The 17,500-nt window shown below is 40.1% G+C and overlaps 1 protein-coding gene and 1 long non-coding RNA gene across 3 annotated transcripts in view; one reads left to right on the forward strand and one right to left on the reverse strand.

The window, feature by feature from the left end:
* Positions 1 to 5,815: 5,815 nt before the first annotated feature.
* On the forward strand, positions 5,816 to 14,034 carry LOC138947795 (uncharacterized). 2 transcript variants are annotated; one of them, XR_011449805.1, is made up of 7 exons: positions 5,816 to 6,282; positions 7,422 to 7,597; positions 7,897 to 8,071; positions 8,782 to 8,896; positions 9,718 to 9,826; positions 10,768 to 10,880; positions 12,285 to 14,034. It is a non-coding gene; the product is annotated as an uncharacterized lncRNA (long non-coding RNA). The 2 variants fall into 2 exon arrangements; XR_011449804.1 differs by lacking the exon at positions 5,816 to 6,282 and having other exon boundaries at positions 7,242 to 7,597.
* Positions 14,035 to 15,428: 1,394 nt separating this feature from the next.
* LOC138946605 (myosin heavy chain, embryonic smooth muscle isoform-like) overlaps positions 15,429 to 17,500 on the reverse strand; it is a 95,299-nt gene continuing 93,227 nt past the window's right edge. Inside the window, exon 8 of the mRNA XM_070318050.1 lies at positions 15,429 to 15,506. Within this exon, the coding sequence (XP_070174151.1) occupies positions 15,429 to 15,506 (78 nt within the window). The remainder of the gene's footprint in view (positions 15,507 to 17,500) is intronic.

Consider the following 17,500-nt stretch of genomic DNA (forward strand, 5'->3'; position numbering starts at 1 on the left):
AAGAAAGAAAGAAAAGAAGAGAGAGCTTCATTCCGCCCTCGCAAGCCGTTAGGACTTTAACATTAACAAGAATCGAATCTCGTGAGTATGAAAAAAGTGTCCAACCAGGGGAATAAAATCATGTGTGTGTTTGTGTGTGTGTGCGTGTAGTGGTATGTGTGTGTGTGTGTGTCTGTGTGTGTGTGTATGTGTATGTATGTGTGTATGTGTGTGTGTGTATGTGTGTGTGTAGTGGTATGTGTGTGTGTCTATGTGTGTGTGTGTTTGTGTGTGTGTCAGTGTATGTGTGTGTGTGTGTGTGTGTGTGTGTGTGTGTGTGTGTGTGTGTGTGTGTGTGTGTGTGTGTGTGTAGTGGTATCAATCAATCAATCAATATGAGGCTGATATCGCGCGTATTCCGTGGGTACAGTTCTAAGCGCAGGTATTTTTTAATTTTTTTTAATTATTATTTTATGCAATTTATATCGCGCACATATTCAAGGCGCAGGGATTTATTTATGCCGTGTGAGATGTAATTTTTTACACAATATATCACGCATTCACATCGGCCACCAGATTGCAGCCATTTCGGCGCATATCCTACTTTTCACGGCCTATTATTCCAAGTCACACGGGTATTTGGTGGACATTTTTAGCTATGCCTATGCAATTTTGCCAGGAAAGACCCTTTTGTCAATCGTGGGATCTTTAACGTGCACCCCCAATGTAGTGTACACGAAGGGACCTCGGTTTTTCGTCTCATCCGAAAGACTAGCACTTGAACCCACCGCCTAGGTTAGGAAAGGGGGGAGAAAATAGCGGCCTGAGCCAGGGTTGAACACGCAACCTCTCGATTCCGAGCGCATGTGTATGTGTGTGTGTTTGTGTGTGTGTGTGTGTGTGTGTGTGTGTGTGTGTGTGTGTGTGTGTGTGTGGTGTGTGTGTAGTGGTATGTGTGTGTGTGTGTGTGTGTGTATGCGTGCGTTCGCGCGTGTGTGTGCTGGTGTGTGTGTGTGCAATTCCCAGAAAACTACCCAATATCTTCACAGAGCCGCAGCTCAATGACTTGGTGGCAGATGAACAATATTTCCGCCTGAAGCTCTGCCCGGTTTCTGAAACAATTGTGGAGAGTAGTCAGAGCTGATTTTGAGTCGGAGAGAATGACGACTCTTGTTGGGGGTTGAGGGAGGTCATAAAAAAGTGGGATGCTCATACGATACGAAATGGACACATCCTTGTTGAGTTTATTGTTGATTTTGTTGTTATTTTGATGGCAGTTGTGACAAAAGCCCAGCCTGTTTCGCCATCGTTTCGTTTCAAACCGACGGTTTATATGATTGTGTAGGTGATCTCAGTAACTGCTTGAAATGATTTCTCTAGTGACGAGAAAGGTACAGAGTTATCTTTCATTGTAATTACCACAAACATGCGAGTACTTACCTTGTGTAAGTTGAAGCTTGTTTCGGATTTGGCCGATACATGTTACAGGAACGTTTATGTCAAGTCATAGAAGAACGCGCATGCGCAAGCTCACTCTTCAGAACATTTATAATACATACAACATGTACACTAATTAATTATTCTCCGTCAAGAGAACTAGACTATAACGTAACCCAAGGGCTGGGATTTTTATTTCCACAGGATTAGGGTGGGACTTGACATAAACGTTCCTGTAACATGTATCGGCCAAATCCGAAACAAGCTTCAACTTACACAAGGTAAGTACTCGCATGTTTGTGGTAATTTAGCCTCAACATGCCAGGACGTTTATATCAAGGAATGTTTAGATATATGTGTACATGTTTATCCCCACTGTAACCTTCCAAACTGTCAAGTTATATTCTTTGACGAAATCACTCACCTCAATCTTTCTTGAGAAAAGAGTCCAGTAAGACTTGACCCATGTTAACCGAAGGTGTCTTTTTGTAAAAACGGGCAAAGGTGGACTCCGACGACCATCCGGCAGCTTTCATTATGACGTCAATTGGCGTGCCCCTGGCAGCCGCTGCCGACGTACTTGCAGATCTGGTGCTGTGAGCCGTGAACAAAGAGGTATCCACACCTGCTCTACTCAGAGTGTCTCTAATCCACCGAGCCAGTGTATCTTTGGAAATATATCCATGAGGCTTTTGATAACTTACAAACAGTTTATCTGTGTCTCTCAAGTCCTGTGTACGACGTAAATATTATTTGAGGGTTGCAATTACACACAGATTAGGATTTTTGTCAAACGACAATAACTCAATTGGAGCTACATGTTTTCCTTTCTTTGATTGTTTCATCACTGAGTTTATATGAAACACACACTTGTAGCCTGTAAGTTTCATTGACGACAAAGAAAGGAAGTGAATTGTCTGACACCTTTGTCCGGATAGGATAGCAATCAATGCAGCAATTGCTTGATAATTCTATTAAAGTCAATTTTCCCAATGGGATAAGATTCTCTAGATAAGAGAGAACTGTATCTACGTCCCACGTAGCAGAGTACTCAGGGAAAGATGGTCTCAATTCAAAATTCCCCTTTACAAACCGCTTAACCAATCTGTGTTCACCAAAATTGCCACAGTCTTCTATTTCAAGGTAGCCTGAAAGTGCTGATCTCGCAACACAGATACTACTATAACTTTGTCCAGCAGCAAACAATGTTCCTAGGAAATTGACTGCATTGATTACAAAAGGGTGAACCGGATCAATGCCTCTTTTACTCGCATACATTTTCCACTTGTTGATGTATACGGCGTACAGTTTAGCTGTCCCTGTTCTCCAGGATGCGCAGACCACTGAGGCTGCTTGCTGCGAAAGTCCTCTGCTTCTGAGCCTACCTCTGATACTTTGCAAATAAGAATGTGCAGTGTTTTTCTGAGCCGACCCAGCTGAAAAAGTACCACACGATGTACTATAGTATACTATAGTAAACTATAGTAAATGTACCCTGTACTATAGTAAACTATAGTAAATGTACCATGTACTATAGTACATACTGTAGTACATGGTACTTTGTACTATAGTACTGTGTAGTAAATGTACCATGTACTATAGTACTTTGTGGTACAGTATAGTACTTTGTACTTTGTACTATGGTACTTTTTAGTGAATGTACCATGTACTACAGTAGTACTATAGTACCTAGTACTTTGTACTATGGTACTTTTTATTGAATGTACCATGTACTACAGTAGTACTATAGTACCTAGTACTTTGTACTATGGTACTTTTTTGTGATGTACCTTGTACTACAGTAGTACTATGGTACGAAGTACTTTGTACTATGGTACACTGTGGTACTTTGTACTATAGTACTACAGTACATAGTACTGCGGTACAGTATAGTAGTAATAGTATACATGCATTTTGTGTTTTTATTTTTATTGTTTTATTGATATAACTTATCAGCTAAGTATTACTTTTTTTGTTTAAATTTGATTAAAAAAACATTGTTTTTAAAATTGTGTTTTATATCACCAGTTGTGCATGTAAACGTGTTGTGTGTGTTTTTACAAGGTAGTCATACATATAAGATTCATTATGTTTTGTGCGTGCGTGTGTGTGAATTAAGCCGTTTGTTGGAGATGACATGAGATATTTTCAAACTTGTTAACTGTGCATTTGCAAAATACACGTAGGAATACTTTGTGCTCACACACACACACACACACACACACACCACCACCACACACACACCGTCACACACACACAGTCACACACACGCTCGCACGTGCACACACACAAACACGTGGGAACGCACATATTCACTTAGGAGAAAGGACTTTTGTAACGTCAGATGTACATAAGTATAGTTAGTTTTTTGTAAACAGTTAGCATCAAATGTGAAATTAATTTTTCATTAACGTTAGCTGGAAACGCTTCTCACAAAAAAGTTTTCAAAAGAGAATTTAACCCTTAGGCTGGTTGTCGCGACATATGTCGCGCTACTTTACGTATACTGTCACCTGGTTGTCACGACATATGTCGCGCTACTGGCTCAGTCTGTTTGGTCGGTTCCGATTACCTTCCATGGATGCGAAAACCTATATGACCGTTTTTTGTTCTTTTTCTCTCTGTTAATTCACCAGTGGCTATGTGACATGTGTTACAGAATTGCACCAGTGTAAGGGTTAACAATTGCTTTAAAAGTTAAAGGATAAGGATACGCGATAAGGATAAGATTTTATATAGTCCTGTGAGGTTGCCCTCATGGAAATTCGGGCTGCTTTCTCCATGGGGAAAGCGAGCTGCCATACAGTATACGGCGATACCCACACATTTTGTTTCCTGCATGCGTGTATTCATGTTTCCGAGCCCTGAGACTTTCGCTGTAAACTTGGGTTCTTTATCGTGTGCATGCGGCCACCGAGGAGAGTCTGCACAAAGTTGACTCTAGGAAATAAATCCCTCGCCGAACGTGGGGATCGAACCCACGCCGATTGCGACAACTGGTTTTGAAGACAGCGCCTCTACCGACTGAGCTATTTCCCGCCCGCCCGAAACGCTTAGTAAAATGGTCTGCAGTGAAATTTTGAAACAATACCTTTTTTATGTTAAATTTAACGTTTGCCAAAATAATTCTTCATGTAGGATCAAGTGCAAAGTTCTTGGTTTGACCTGAAGTTGACTTAATTTTGGTGTGTGTACAATATTGTTTCATTTTAAATAATTTGAGAGAGAGAGAGAGAGAGAGAGAGAGAGAGAGAGAGAGAGAGAGAGAGAGAGAGACAGAGAGAGACAGAGAGAGACAGAGAGAGCGTTGTGGCATACAAGCATTACAAACAAGTGTTTTTTCACCCATGCAGAGAGGCACCCCTATTCTAATCACATCATATACACGGACATTCACACACACACACACACACACACACACACACACACACACACACACACACACACACACACACACACACACACACACACACACACACAATATGAGATTTAAAAAAAAGGTTATGGAATATGTACACATCGAATGCTTAACAGAGAGAGAGAGAGAGAGAGAGAGAGAGAGAGAGAGAGAGAGAGAGAGAGAGAGAGAGAGAGAGAGAGAGAGAGAGAGAGAGAGAGAGAGAGAGAGAGATCATAATTAACTTTGTTACGTCAGGATAAAGGTTTTAGGCTTAGCCTCAACTTCCAACCTGTCCTTGCAGGGCCGGACTACCGGGGGGGGGGGGGTGTTATGGGGGTTGCGCAACCCCCCCCCCTAGCCTAAACATGTACCTCACTTATTTAAAACATTTGTTATTATTGTTTATTTTATGCCGTTTGATGCAAGGAGCGACCATTTTCCTATCTCAGAATATGACCTACCCATCAGCTTCAGGGGGCTTTGCCCCCTGACCCCCACAAGGGGCTCTGCCCCTTGACCCCGCCAGGGAGAACATCCCCCTGGACCACCACTGGCAACCCCCCCCCCCCCTCTCTCCTCTTTGCCTAGTCCGGCCCTGCCTTGGAACATATACAGAGAATAATTGTAAACGTAAGCAAAAGACTGCACACACACACACACACACACACGCACGCACACACACGCACACGCACATGCCGCACTCACGCCCACACGCATGCACACACACAAACCGCTGACTGATATTCGCTTACCGAAAAACACACACACACACACACACACACACACACACACACACACACACACACACACACACACACACACACACACACACACATATACCCCCACACCCCCCCCCCATACACACATCCCCCATACACACACATACTGCGTAAACTCACACACCGTCACACACACACACACACACACACACTTGTGTGCGTTGCATATCTATGCACATGCTAAAATGAACAGAGCAGTACCTAAAAGGAACTGTAACTCATAAAATTAAATAACTAGTAAAAACATTTAAGTTTTGGTTGAGTATATATATACATAAAATATTGGACTAGCAAAGTCATCAAACACAAGACCAAACAAAAACAAAAACAAACTGAGCCGGCTACTTTCGATACGAAGAAAGGGTTCGCATGCGAGAGTTATGTCCCTTAAAAATCGAAGAGGAGACCACTCCGAAGTAAATCAAGGGACAGCACTAGTAACTGATTTTCAACGAACGAACGAAGAAAGTGTTTGCACCAGGGAGATTGGAAAAAAGCGGGCTACAACATCACGAAAGGAACCCACCAAGAGAGTGTAACCATAATTCAGAGAGCAGAAGATGGATCTGGACTGAGAAGTAAGCCTTCAAGAGTTTTCCACGTAATCGTATCCAGATTCGCTCAGGAGTTATCGAGTGATTTGCAACTGTTACTGTAACTGCCAAGTCATCGACTATCGAGTGAGGAGTACGTATAATTATTCTTTACTCCCACAACTCTTTTTCACTATCACTGTCACTACCCGTATCCGAATATTTTTGAGATTTGCAAAGTTTATACCAATGTGTAGGTATGTTACAAAATGCGTGCGCAGCTCAATTTTTGACGTCATTGAAAATGGCCCCCCATTTTCTGATCACTCACACTGTCTCTGTTTTGGGGTCCTCTTTTCTATTCTTGTCCAAATTTACATCACATGGGCACCCTGTCGAAGACGTAGAGCACATTCTTGACTTTAAGATTGAGAAAGATGGCGAGTCCAACACTGTCGAGCTCGCCGGCCAGAATATCGGGCGAAGAAGACACAAAAGAGGTACTTTTATAAACCAATTTATAGCCTTTGAACTCTTATGAGACCCCTCTGAACAGTTAGTTTGACCATTTTCCTGCTGTTTCCCAAAGTTTCAAGTCGATAAAGCGATGCGAAGTACCTTTTAACGGATGCGCCGCTTTGCGCCCGGATTGTCACCCATGTTGTATTCACATCCAACATGGCGGTCGGTAAAGTTCGTCTGCTCTCAGTTTCATACTAACTTACTAAAAAAAATAAAAATAAAATTTTTTTTTACATTTTTTATAGTTGTTTAGATAGAGCTCTGAACCTTTCTTTTGATACCAAATTGAACAATATTGATAAACAAATGTGTGAGTTACAGTTAATTTTAGCTGAAAAATGTCAAAAATGGTTTCAATTTTTCCTCTTTGCCTCTATTACGAATTTTATTACTTTAAAAATTCATAACTCGGGTTACACTTATCCAATCTCAAAGTTATATATACCATTGGAATGCTGATTTTCTGCTCTTTCAAGTGATATAGATCAAAATGTTAAATGAAAATTTTGAATTTTTTTGTAACATACCTACATTGTGAGAATCTGAATCTGATACAATTACAGTGACCATTGGGCCGTCTGGTTGGTTTTTTTCTCTTTGAGTTTGAGTTTGATGTTTTTACTTTGAGTTTTACTTGTTTGTTGATTCTATCTGGATCTGGCTGCCCCACATGGTGGTGTTCGTGGGGAGTACGTGACAGAGGCGGACTATTTCGTTAACTGTTTACTTGTAAATTCCCATTTTGAAAACATGTATACATGACTTTTTCAGATTAAAAATCTGTCGGCAATGTGGAAAAGAGGTTGAACTGGTAACAGGAACAGTGAGCTGGTTGATCAACTTGATGGCATGGCTGTACCAAATCATTCAATTGGAACGGAACCGACAAAAACACCAATGTTTCCATTCTTCTTTGTGCTGAAAGTTTACACTGACAGGGACAACAAGTAAGTGACACTCTTGTCTTAAATTACCCGTACCACTTGTATAACACACACACACACACACACACACACACTGACACACACACACACATATTTAAACATCAAGTTTTTCTGTTCATTTTCAGTGATGGACGGCCTATCTGGTGGCCTGTAATTATTCCAGTGTCTTGGGGGCACAAGAGGCAAAACTGTTTGATGTTACTTTTTGTGTTTTTATTTCTGCATGCTTTATTTGGATTACTTGGAAACCTCTTTTTATTCCTTTGTGCAAATCTATTTGACCTTTATTCTTTTACTTTTAGTGAAAAACAAAACTGCCTGAGTTGGTGGGGAAGCTTCTGGACTCCAGGTCAAAAAAACAGTCGGCAGGGTGATGACAGATGGCTGTACCAATGAGTCATTCAGATAGAAAAGGAAGCAGACACCAAGGATTCCATTCTCTGTGCTGAAATTGTGAAAAGTTGTACTCTTTAACCAGTAAGTAAATTATTAACAACAAATTATAAAATTTCATTTCAAATTTAATGTAATTTGCAATTATATTGTACTAGCATAGCTGAATTTGGTATTTATGATCCACTTTTGTGTAATGTTTGCAACACACACACATACATTCAAATATAAACTGCGTCTGAATCAGTGATGGACATTTCTTGTTTGATTCACTGTCTTGGAGTTTGATCAAATTTTCAAACAAATTTTGCTTTTCTTGGGTGTGTGTTTGTTTTTGTTTAGCCCTTAATTGTGATGCACAGACAGACACACACACTTAAAGACACACTCCCTTTTAGGACCTTGCTTTTTTCATATTTTCTGTGAATAACCTTTGTGAATCATCAATCAACGGCCTTTTTAAGACACCCAGGGGTCCTTTTTAAGGCCTATTTTTCTCAGATATTTTGAGGTCTAACAAGAGGAGTTCCACTGTATGAGCAAGCCTTAGTTCTATGTTTAAGTATAACAATGGGTGAAGTGCATCTGACTTTATATTTGTCATATCATTTTAAAAGCCCTTAAAAAGTTTTGTTGATCATCATTATAAAAATACAGTCATGAAATTTCTGGCTGGATACTCAGTCCTCTCTTGTGTTACAGATGCTGTGAAGCGACAGGAGGTGCTCCTTCAGCAGATAAGGACAACAACAAAAAGTTTTGTATCACTTTATGGAACTTGTTATATCTTTCAGGGTCCTAAATGGAGGGTTTCACTGGAGCAGTGACTGTTGGACAACAAGTGCAGGGTGTGTTTGGACCTCCTGGATCAACATGTGTGCAGAACTGCTTAGGGCTTGAACTTCATGGGTGTGTGTAGGAAATTTCATATTAGATTTTGATATTAACATATTCCTGTGGTGCTATATAATTTAAATTATATGAGTAAATGAATATGTCTGTATGAATGTACGTATTTGCTGTGTCATTGTGGCATAGATATATAGACCTATAGCAATAACAAGACATACATGCTGTGAATGTATGCTTTTATGCTCTCCTTGTACAAATCTGAATTAACTGAAATTTTTCTTAATGGCCAAGCACAGCCAGCTCTTTTCGACCTTTACATAGGGCCACAGTCAGAGATTGTAGAGTACACAGAGACCATTCATACTTCTTTGCGCTAAGGTAGGACTGCAGGTTATGTTTTTATCACGGCTTTGTCAACATACTGTCATTTCTGTCCGGCTGACAGTGCTGCAAACATTCATTGGATTGAAAATGTGTTTGTTATTGTTTGTGAACATCCTTTTTTAAAAGACCTGGAAAAAAGCCCCAGAACAGATTATATAGTACATAATAATATGTAATTGAATTTAAATTTTCTTTTCAAATCAGTGTCTTTTTACAAACTAGCCTTTGTTATTTTTGTGAGTTTAAGTCAGATATCAACACATACTGAATGCATAGTTCAGTCTTAGAGTGGGAGAATGTTTGAGGCATAAATTGCTTTTGACAACAACAAAAGTTCCCGGTTGAATCGAGAAGCTCCCCCAAAATAATTTTATTACACATGCCTAAAGCCAGCATAGTGCAAGCAGATTTATTTGTGTATGTGCTTGTATAACATGTACAAAGACAGATAATTTGTACAAGTGTTGGCTCTTCATTTTTAATTATTTTTTCAGGATCCTTGGGGGGTTCCACTGTATCTGTGACTTTAGGACAACATATCGAGTTCTGGTGGTTTTTTGACCTAATGGATCAACATATGTGCAGACCTGCTGAGTGCTTGAGGTAAATTGGTGCATTTAGATATATATTGTTTTGCCTACCTGAGAGATACCACCCATGTGTCATGATGTGATAAATGAACCATCTCTTCACAGGCGTGTCTATCATGTAAATGAGGTTGGTTCAAACAACATGTCTGTCAGGGATGTCATTTTCCACTGCTTATGCAAAATCTCCGAGACAAACTTCATTCTCAAAACACTCGCGAGAAAATGGCAAGCCCAAACGTGTTACGAGAATGACTTTGCATCTGTGACTTTGTAATCATGAGCAGTGGAATATATAAGGTCCCTGCCAGACCAGCTTGCCATGACCTCAATGATATGCATATATGTGCGTGTATGGTTTAGTTACTACATGGGTTATCTCTCCGGTACGTAGGAATTGAAAACAGAATACTTCATGGCTTGCTGTGTGGCACCAGATTTACACTTATTGCTTTTCAAATATTGAAATATTCACGACGGGCGCATTGTACACGCAAGCACAAGACCAAGTGCGCACGGAAAAGATCCTGTAAACCATGTGGGAGTTCGGTGGGTTATAGAAACACGAAAATACCCAGCATGCCTCCCCCGAAATTGGCGTATGCTGTCTGAATGGCGGCCATACACGTAAAAATCCACATGAGTGAACGTGGGAGTCTTAAGCCCATGAACGAAGAAACAGAAGAAGAAATAATATTCATTTTTACTTGTGTAAACCCAGTAACACACAGTAGGCTATGTAGTGTTCTCTATTTGTATCATTGAAACGCTTCTGTCCCGTCAATCACACTTTAAATTGCCTTATATTTTGGATGACATATGCCACCCCTTTGGTATTCCACTGATAATAGTTTAATGTTTTAGCTAAATAGTTTCAGCTAATCGCTATGGAGTATAGTATGCAAACACTGGAATTATATGCGATGAAACACTCAAGCTGCTTTCTCTTGCTTATAGCTGAGAGCAGCACTGTAGCTCAGTGACTGTCGGGTGGAGGATCCAATTCCTGCCTGTTTCCGACATAATGGATCAACATGAGTGCAGACCTGCTGAGCGCCTTATCTTCTTGGGTGTGTATAGATGTAGCATGCATTAAAGGCACAGTAAGCCTCCCGTAAACCATCACAGAGCTCCCCGAGCGTCTACATACAGTACAAGCATACTTCCATTTGAATGCTCACCGAACGGGAACATCCTGGCTGCTTTCTGTCGAGCGTGAAAAATTTTCAAAGAATTTATTTTCGTGGACTTGGTCCTCTACAACAATGGCGCCTCGTTTTGGTGCTGGACGGCTGTTATGACTATTCAATACCAGAAATCACGCCCGGACAGTAAGCCTCCCGTAAACCATCACAGATACTGTCAGGCTTTTACACACAGTACAAACACCCTTCCATTTGAACGCTCACCAAACGGGAATATCCTAGGTGCCCTACGTAAAGAGCGAGCAATTTTTAAAGAATTAATTTTGCCGATTGAACTCAGGTCAAAAATGAGTTACTTCCCTTCGGGTCTCATTCTATCGATGTAAACTGGTGATAGCCGTGGATCGATGATTATCAGAATGTTTTTGGACCGTGGTGCGTTTTTGCGCTAGACCTAACTTTTAAAATCTAAATAATAAATTGACAGCTTGTCACACAAACATTCTTTAATCATAAAAGAATTCTTTTTTCATCAAGACAAGATCAGTACAATTCGAAGTTGTGAAAGTTTGAAAAAAGAAAAGCCCGGAAGCAGGGTCACGCAAGGGTCGTAGCAGACGGCGGTTTATGCATATATCACCGTTCCTCTCAACAGTCAAAAACCATCGCTAGAGTTTTTGTGAACCACAGCCGTTTGTTTCGTGCATAAAAACGTGCTATTGTAGATAAGCTCACATGGAGTCGCATTCAAATGACTAACTGACGACTACATTGTGAAAAAAGGGAAACTGGATCACACTGGTTCACGATGGCTCAGGGGTAAGATAAACCACGCAAAAATAAATTATTTGAAAATTGTTCGCTCTTTATGGAGGGCACCTAGGATGTTCTCAATCGGTGAGTGTTTAAATGAAAGGGTGTTTGTACTGTAGTCTGTGTGTAAAAGCCTGACCGTATCTGTGATGGTTTACGGGAGGCTTACTGTGCCTTCAATTGTATTCATAAATTCACACACACACACACACACACACACACACACATACTGACAAAGACATTCATATTCATGCCTGCACACACGCAAGCACAAACATACACGCACCAGCACGTTTCAAACCCCCACCACCACCACCGTCTCAGTCGGTGCAGCTGTTTCGGAGCCTTTAGTCATCATAATACACACACAGACGGACACAACTTTTAAAAGTTAGATATATATGCACTAAAAGCCACGGCACTTTAAGTTAGGTTTCATTATCATTCTCTTAAAGTTTGGCCCTCTTTGCTTCAGTCTGCATGCTTTCTCATAGTCATACTGCTGTGTCATTGCAGGTTTCATTCCATGCTCTGGTGTGGGTGTCATAAGCAAGAGAGCCTCCTGTTCACTTCCAGCAGATGACTGCATGGTGAAGGACCTTGATACCACTTACAGACGTCAAAGCAGCTAGCTAGATGCCATTGGAGAACAACCAAAACTATTCAGCGGGTGCCATCGGCGAACATAAATACAAGTTACAGAACAGGAAAGCAGATATCACTGGCAAAGGGAACCGGACAGCAGCTACAATAAACTTAATCAGATGCCTGTAGCAAATAATCTGGACACCAATCACAAATCAAACAGATGTGGAGGACAGAGAACATTTCATGTGATTATTGCCACATATATAACCCTGTTTTGAAAAAAAGGGACATAACACCACACTATATACTTTCTGGTTGCATGCTGAAAACTCTCCATTGGACATTTAGTGAGTTTTGACTCACCAGGTCAGGAGAATGTCACTGATGGGGAGCATAATTAGGCTGACTTACAATGGGTAGACAGAATTGAACATTGTTGTTTTCTTGGATGGTTTTCGGGATAGACTTTACAAAGTTAACATACTGCTATGGTTTGATCAATTTCAAACATGACCACATTTGGCATTTTTCAAAACCACATTTTTGACAAATATCAAGGATGTGTTGCGAAAGCATGTGTTCTTATTTTTCTGAAATGTTTTGAAAGCTAGATTTTTGATACTTTACAGGCTATTGAAGTTGGATGACCTGTAGATGTGACCCATGTAAAATTGACCCTCATAAACTTTTAAGTTCACAGAAATTAATAATAATAACAGAGAAATGGTATTATTTTGAATGTGTTTGAAGCAAGATCGTTGTAACTCAATAACCCCCCGCGGGTTAGGGGGAAGAATCTACCCGATGCTCCCCAGCATGTCGTAAGAGGCGACTAACGGATTCTGTTTCTCCTTTTACCCTTGTTAAGTGTTTCTTGTATAGAATATAGTCAATTTTTGTGAAGATTTTAGTCAAGCAGTATGTAAGACATGTTAAGTCCTTTGTACTGGAAACTTGCATTCTCCCAGTAAGGTCATATATTGTACTACGTTGCAAGCCCCTGAAGCAAATTTTTGATTAGTGCTTTTGTGAACAAGAAACAATTGACAAGTGGCTCTATCCCATCTCCCCCCTTTCCCCATCGCGATATAACCTTGAATGGTTGAAAACGACGTTAAACACCAAATAAAGAAAGAAAGTAACTCAATAACTGTATCTGTGTAAGGTCACACACATACAGGGTTAGATGACATGAAGTCAGCTTGATAGTTTGCATTATTCAAGTTCAGATTGGGGTAGAGTTCCGGTCAATAATAGGGACAATCATTGTCTCCTTTGATTGTTCACAGAGTTTTCATGTACTGATGTATGCATGGTCACTTTCAAAGCTAATCATAGAAATTTAACTTGGCTGTAGGGGAGATAATTTTGAGAAAATATGTGTTGTGCTAAAGATGAATTCCCACAAAGAAGAGTGCTATGATAAATCTGTTTCGTGCATTTTATTATTACTTGTTCTGGTTAACAGGGTTATAAAAAAATTGCATTAAAGCTGTTTCTGCATTGGGACATTTACCAAAAATCAACAGCTTGGTTACTCACTGTGCAAGATGGACACCTTATTTAAAATTATTATTTAATTGGGTCTTTTACATGTTAGTGGATATTTTAAAATGTTCTTACATAAGTTTGACTATTAATGCTCTGCCGAAAAATGAAAATAAAATTTAAAACATGTGATGAACCTTTACTTTCCTACCAAATGTGACAGATTGACTGCAGCGAGTGGCCTGATCGTGCACACACACATTCAATTCACACAAAACAATTGATTCAGCAAAAATTGGGGCCACATTTACATCCAGTGTAATTTTTAAGGCTATGGTACTTTTTCAAGAAAGTACTGCAGTATACTATAGTAAACTGTAGTAAAAGTACTATAGTACAAAATCTACAGCAACAAAAGTACCACACTGTACTATAGTAAACTATAGTAAAAGTACTATAGTACAAATGTACCATGCCAAAAATACCACGCTGTACTATAGTAAACTATAGTAAAAGTACTATAGTACAAATGTACTCTACGAAAGTACCACGCTGTACTACACTTTACTCTAGTAAACTGTAGTACATGTACTCTAGTAAACTATAGTTTACTATAGTTTACTATAGTATACTATAGTACATTTTGGCAAAAAAGTGCTCAAAATACTATAGTACATTTAAATGTACTATAGTTTACTATAGTATACTATAGTACATGTACCACAATGTACTATAGTACACACTAATGTATTGTACTATAGTACTTTTTGTACTATAGTTTACTATAGTACTAGTACTATAGTAAACTATGGTACACCATAGTACAATTCAATGTACTATAGTACTTGTACTATAGTAAACTATAGTATACCATAGTACAATTCAATGTACCATAGTACTTGTACTATAGTAAACTATAGTATACTATAGTACAAGTACTATGGTATACTATAGTACATAGTGTAGTACTTTTTTACTTGGGGATGCTCCATGTTTGGGTTTGCAGGCATGTGAAGTAGATTGTCCCTTGCTGACACAAGATTTGGCTTCTCTGTCAACAGACTCCCTAACCGAGGGAACCAGGGCCGGCTTGGCCAGTATGGAACCACTATCACACCTTGTGCTTTGTCCTTGTTCATCTTTTGTAGTCAGTAAACAAAACGGTGGACAAGGATACAATCACAATCCATACCACGACATGCTAAGTGCATTGACACTAACCGCTTCTGGATCCGGCCGATATATTACGTATCTGGGGTACTGACGATTAATTCAGGAAGCAAACAAATATATCTCTGGCTCAAACTCAAGTATTTGAAGAGCGTGGAAGAGTAAATTCGAGTTTAACTTCCACTCAGCATCTAAATTCAGTTTTCTAGATTCTTCATCAGCTTCGACATTCTCTACACCAGGTATGTACGCAGTTGTCACCCAAATGTCTACACAGAAGTTCCAGACAGAATATAGTAGGCAGGCATGACACGCCATGACGTCATATGATTCCTAGCATATTGACGTAATGCTAAACATCCGGTTATCTCGATTCTTCTCGTAATACATGTCCATGGGTTTTCCAATGTTCAGTTATTTCCGTGGCTTCATGCGCAAAGGGATATGCGCACTATAACCGTCGTCTGCAATCAACGACATGGACCATTGTTGCTGACAAAAACATGATTTTGACACAGAATATGCGATATAAACGCTATTGTGTTTTCATCGTAGCAATAGGGTCCGATATTTAGACTCGAACAAGTATAATGCGACTCGTCTTCGACTCGTCGGCATTATACTTGTCTCTTCTAAATATCGGGCCCTATTGCTACGCTGAAAACACAATATAAGATGTTTGATGGGTTGTTAACAGACCAGCTTTTGTTTCGGTCCGAGGGGGAGCATATCGTCTTTTGTTTCATATTTATTGACCAAGGCCGAAGGACAGACAAAAAAAGCTGGTCTGACAACAGACCACTAAACATCGTTTTTGTCATCATTTGGTAGTGAGAAAATAAGTGCACAATCAACACAGGGAGCCATGCATTGAAACACGAGTTGCGTGCTGATAACTACACGAGTTCCGTTTGGATAACCACTGGCAATCAAAGCTGGCGTGTGAAAGCAACTTTCTGTGTTTTTGAGTTCATAAAATGTTGGGATAAATATATGTCAGGTTTGAGGATGCACATGTGAACAGGCAAAGTTGAACTTAGTTATTGTTCACAACTTGCTATTGCGTCGTCTGCTACCTTTCTTTGTTTACCGTTTCGGCTAGTAGGTTAGCTCCCCTGATTCACCAAGACTGACCTCTTTAGAGGCTGACCTAATTACCCAGTCTCATTGGTCCAGCGAGCGATGCATAGCTGACTTTTGAATCGGTGTAGGGATTTTAAGATGACCATTTTGCAACATAATCTTGTAGACTCTTTGTGTAGGCAAATTGCATTTTTAATTAGGAAATTGTTTAAAAGGTATGCTGTAGGCAAGTTTTTCTAAGCAACTTATTGTGTAAGTTGAGTTTTCAGCGTGTGGTCAGCGCACTACTTTTATCGCCCTATCATCTTAGCTGCAGTCAGTCCGGTACTGCTCTAGAACTGTCCATTTACGCACTGTGCCATCTTGAACCAGTGACAACATTTTTTATCTTCTGGCTGCGTTTCATCAGTTTGATCTGATTCCCGGACCGTATGTAAGCTGATGCCTACCGGTACCAGCTGATGATGTGAGGCGACCCATGACCGCCTGGTTATTGTGTTATTTTCTGCTCTGAGGTGTGAGGTGTGAGGTGATGAATAAACCCATGCACACGCTATGCTGATGTTCGAGTTTTCCTTCCCCTTGTTACACACAGTTCTGTAGGTTCATCTCGGTATTCCACCCCCTCGGCTTTCAGTTGTGAATATTAAGCTTAGTGATCGAATGTGGAAGCTACGTTGGGCCAAAGGTCACAGAAGATTTGCGTCGTGCAGCGAAGGAAAGAATCGTGATCTTGTTTCCGACTCGGTACCTCTTTGTTTTTCATTAGACCTGTCATTCTGCTTGCTCGGCTTTGTTAGATGTTTGCATATCTTGTTGCTATTTTCTTTGCTTTTATTATTGTTTCTTATTTGTGCTTCGTTTATCGATACAACGTCTTGTGCACGGGTCAAAATGTGTGTGTCAGGGGTCGTTTTACTTGAACTTGACGTTCGTGTTTCTCCGAACGTCTGTGTATCGAAACACAGATACACGCACTCCATGACTCTGTAAGAAGACAAAACATATCGCTAGGTTTCATTTGTTTTTGATGAATGTATGACCTTTCATGAAGTAGTTTTGTTTTTTGTTTACTTTTGCCAGTTTGCCAGTTCGTTTTTGGAACTTTGCAAAGCAGTGTCGTGTCGTCTGTTTTGGTCTGGGGAAACACCAATGAAAAGAGCCGAAGAATCCCCGAGCGTTTCTATTGGGTTTGCTTTTGATTATCCATGTATAACCTGCTTCCTGCAACTATGGTAACCGGGGATTTATTGCCTGGGGAACATGAGATTTATTTCCCAGGTGCTTGTGAATGAAAACTCGTGAAAATGATGACAATATCTGTTATTGACGCCCTTCCAAAGCCTAATCAATTAGCTTTGGTCGATTTCAACAAATCCGCTCGCGCGGTTGCATACAACCCA

This window comes from Littorina saxatilis, linkage group LG14, assembly GCF_037325665.1.
Source record: "Littorina saxatilis isolate snail1 linkage group LG14, US_GU_Lsax_2.0, whole genome shotgun sequence".
In the NCBI taxonomy this organism is placed as follows: Eukaryota; Metazoa; Mollusca; class Gastropoda; order Littorinimorpha; family Littorinidae; genus Littorina; species Littorina saxatilis.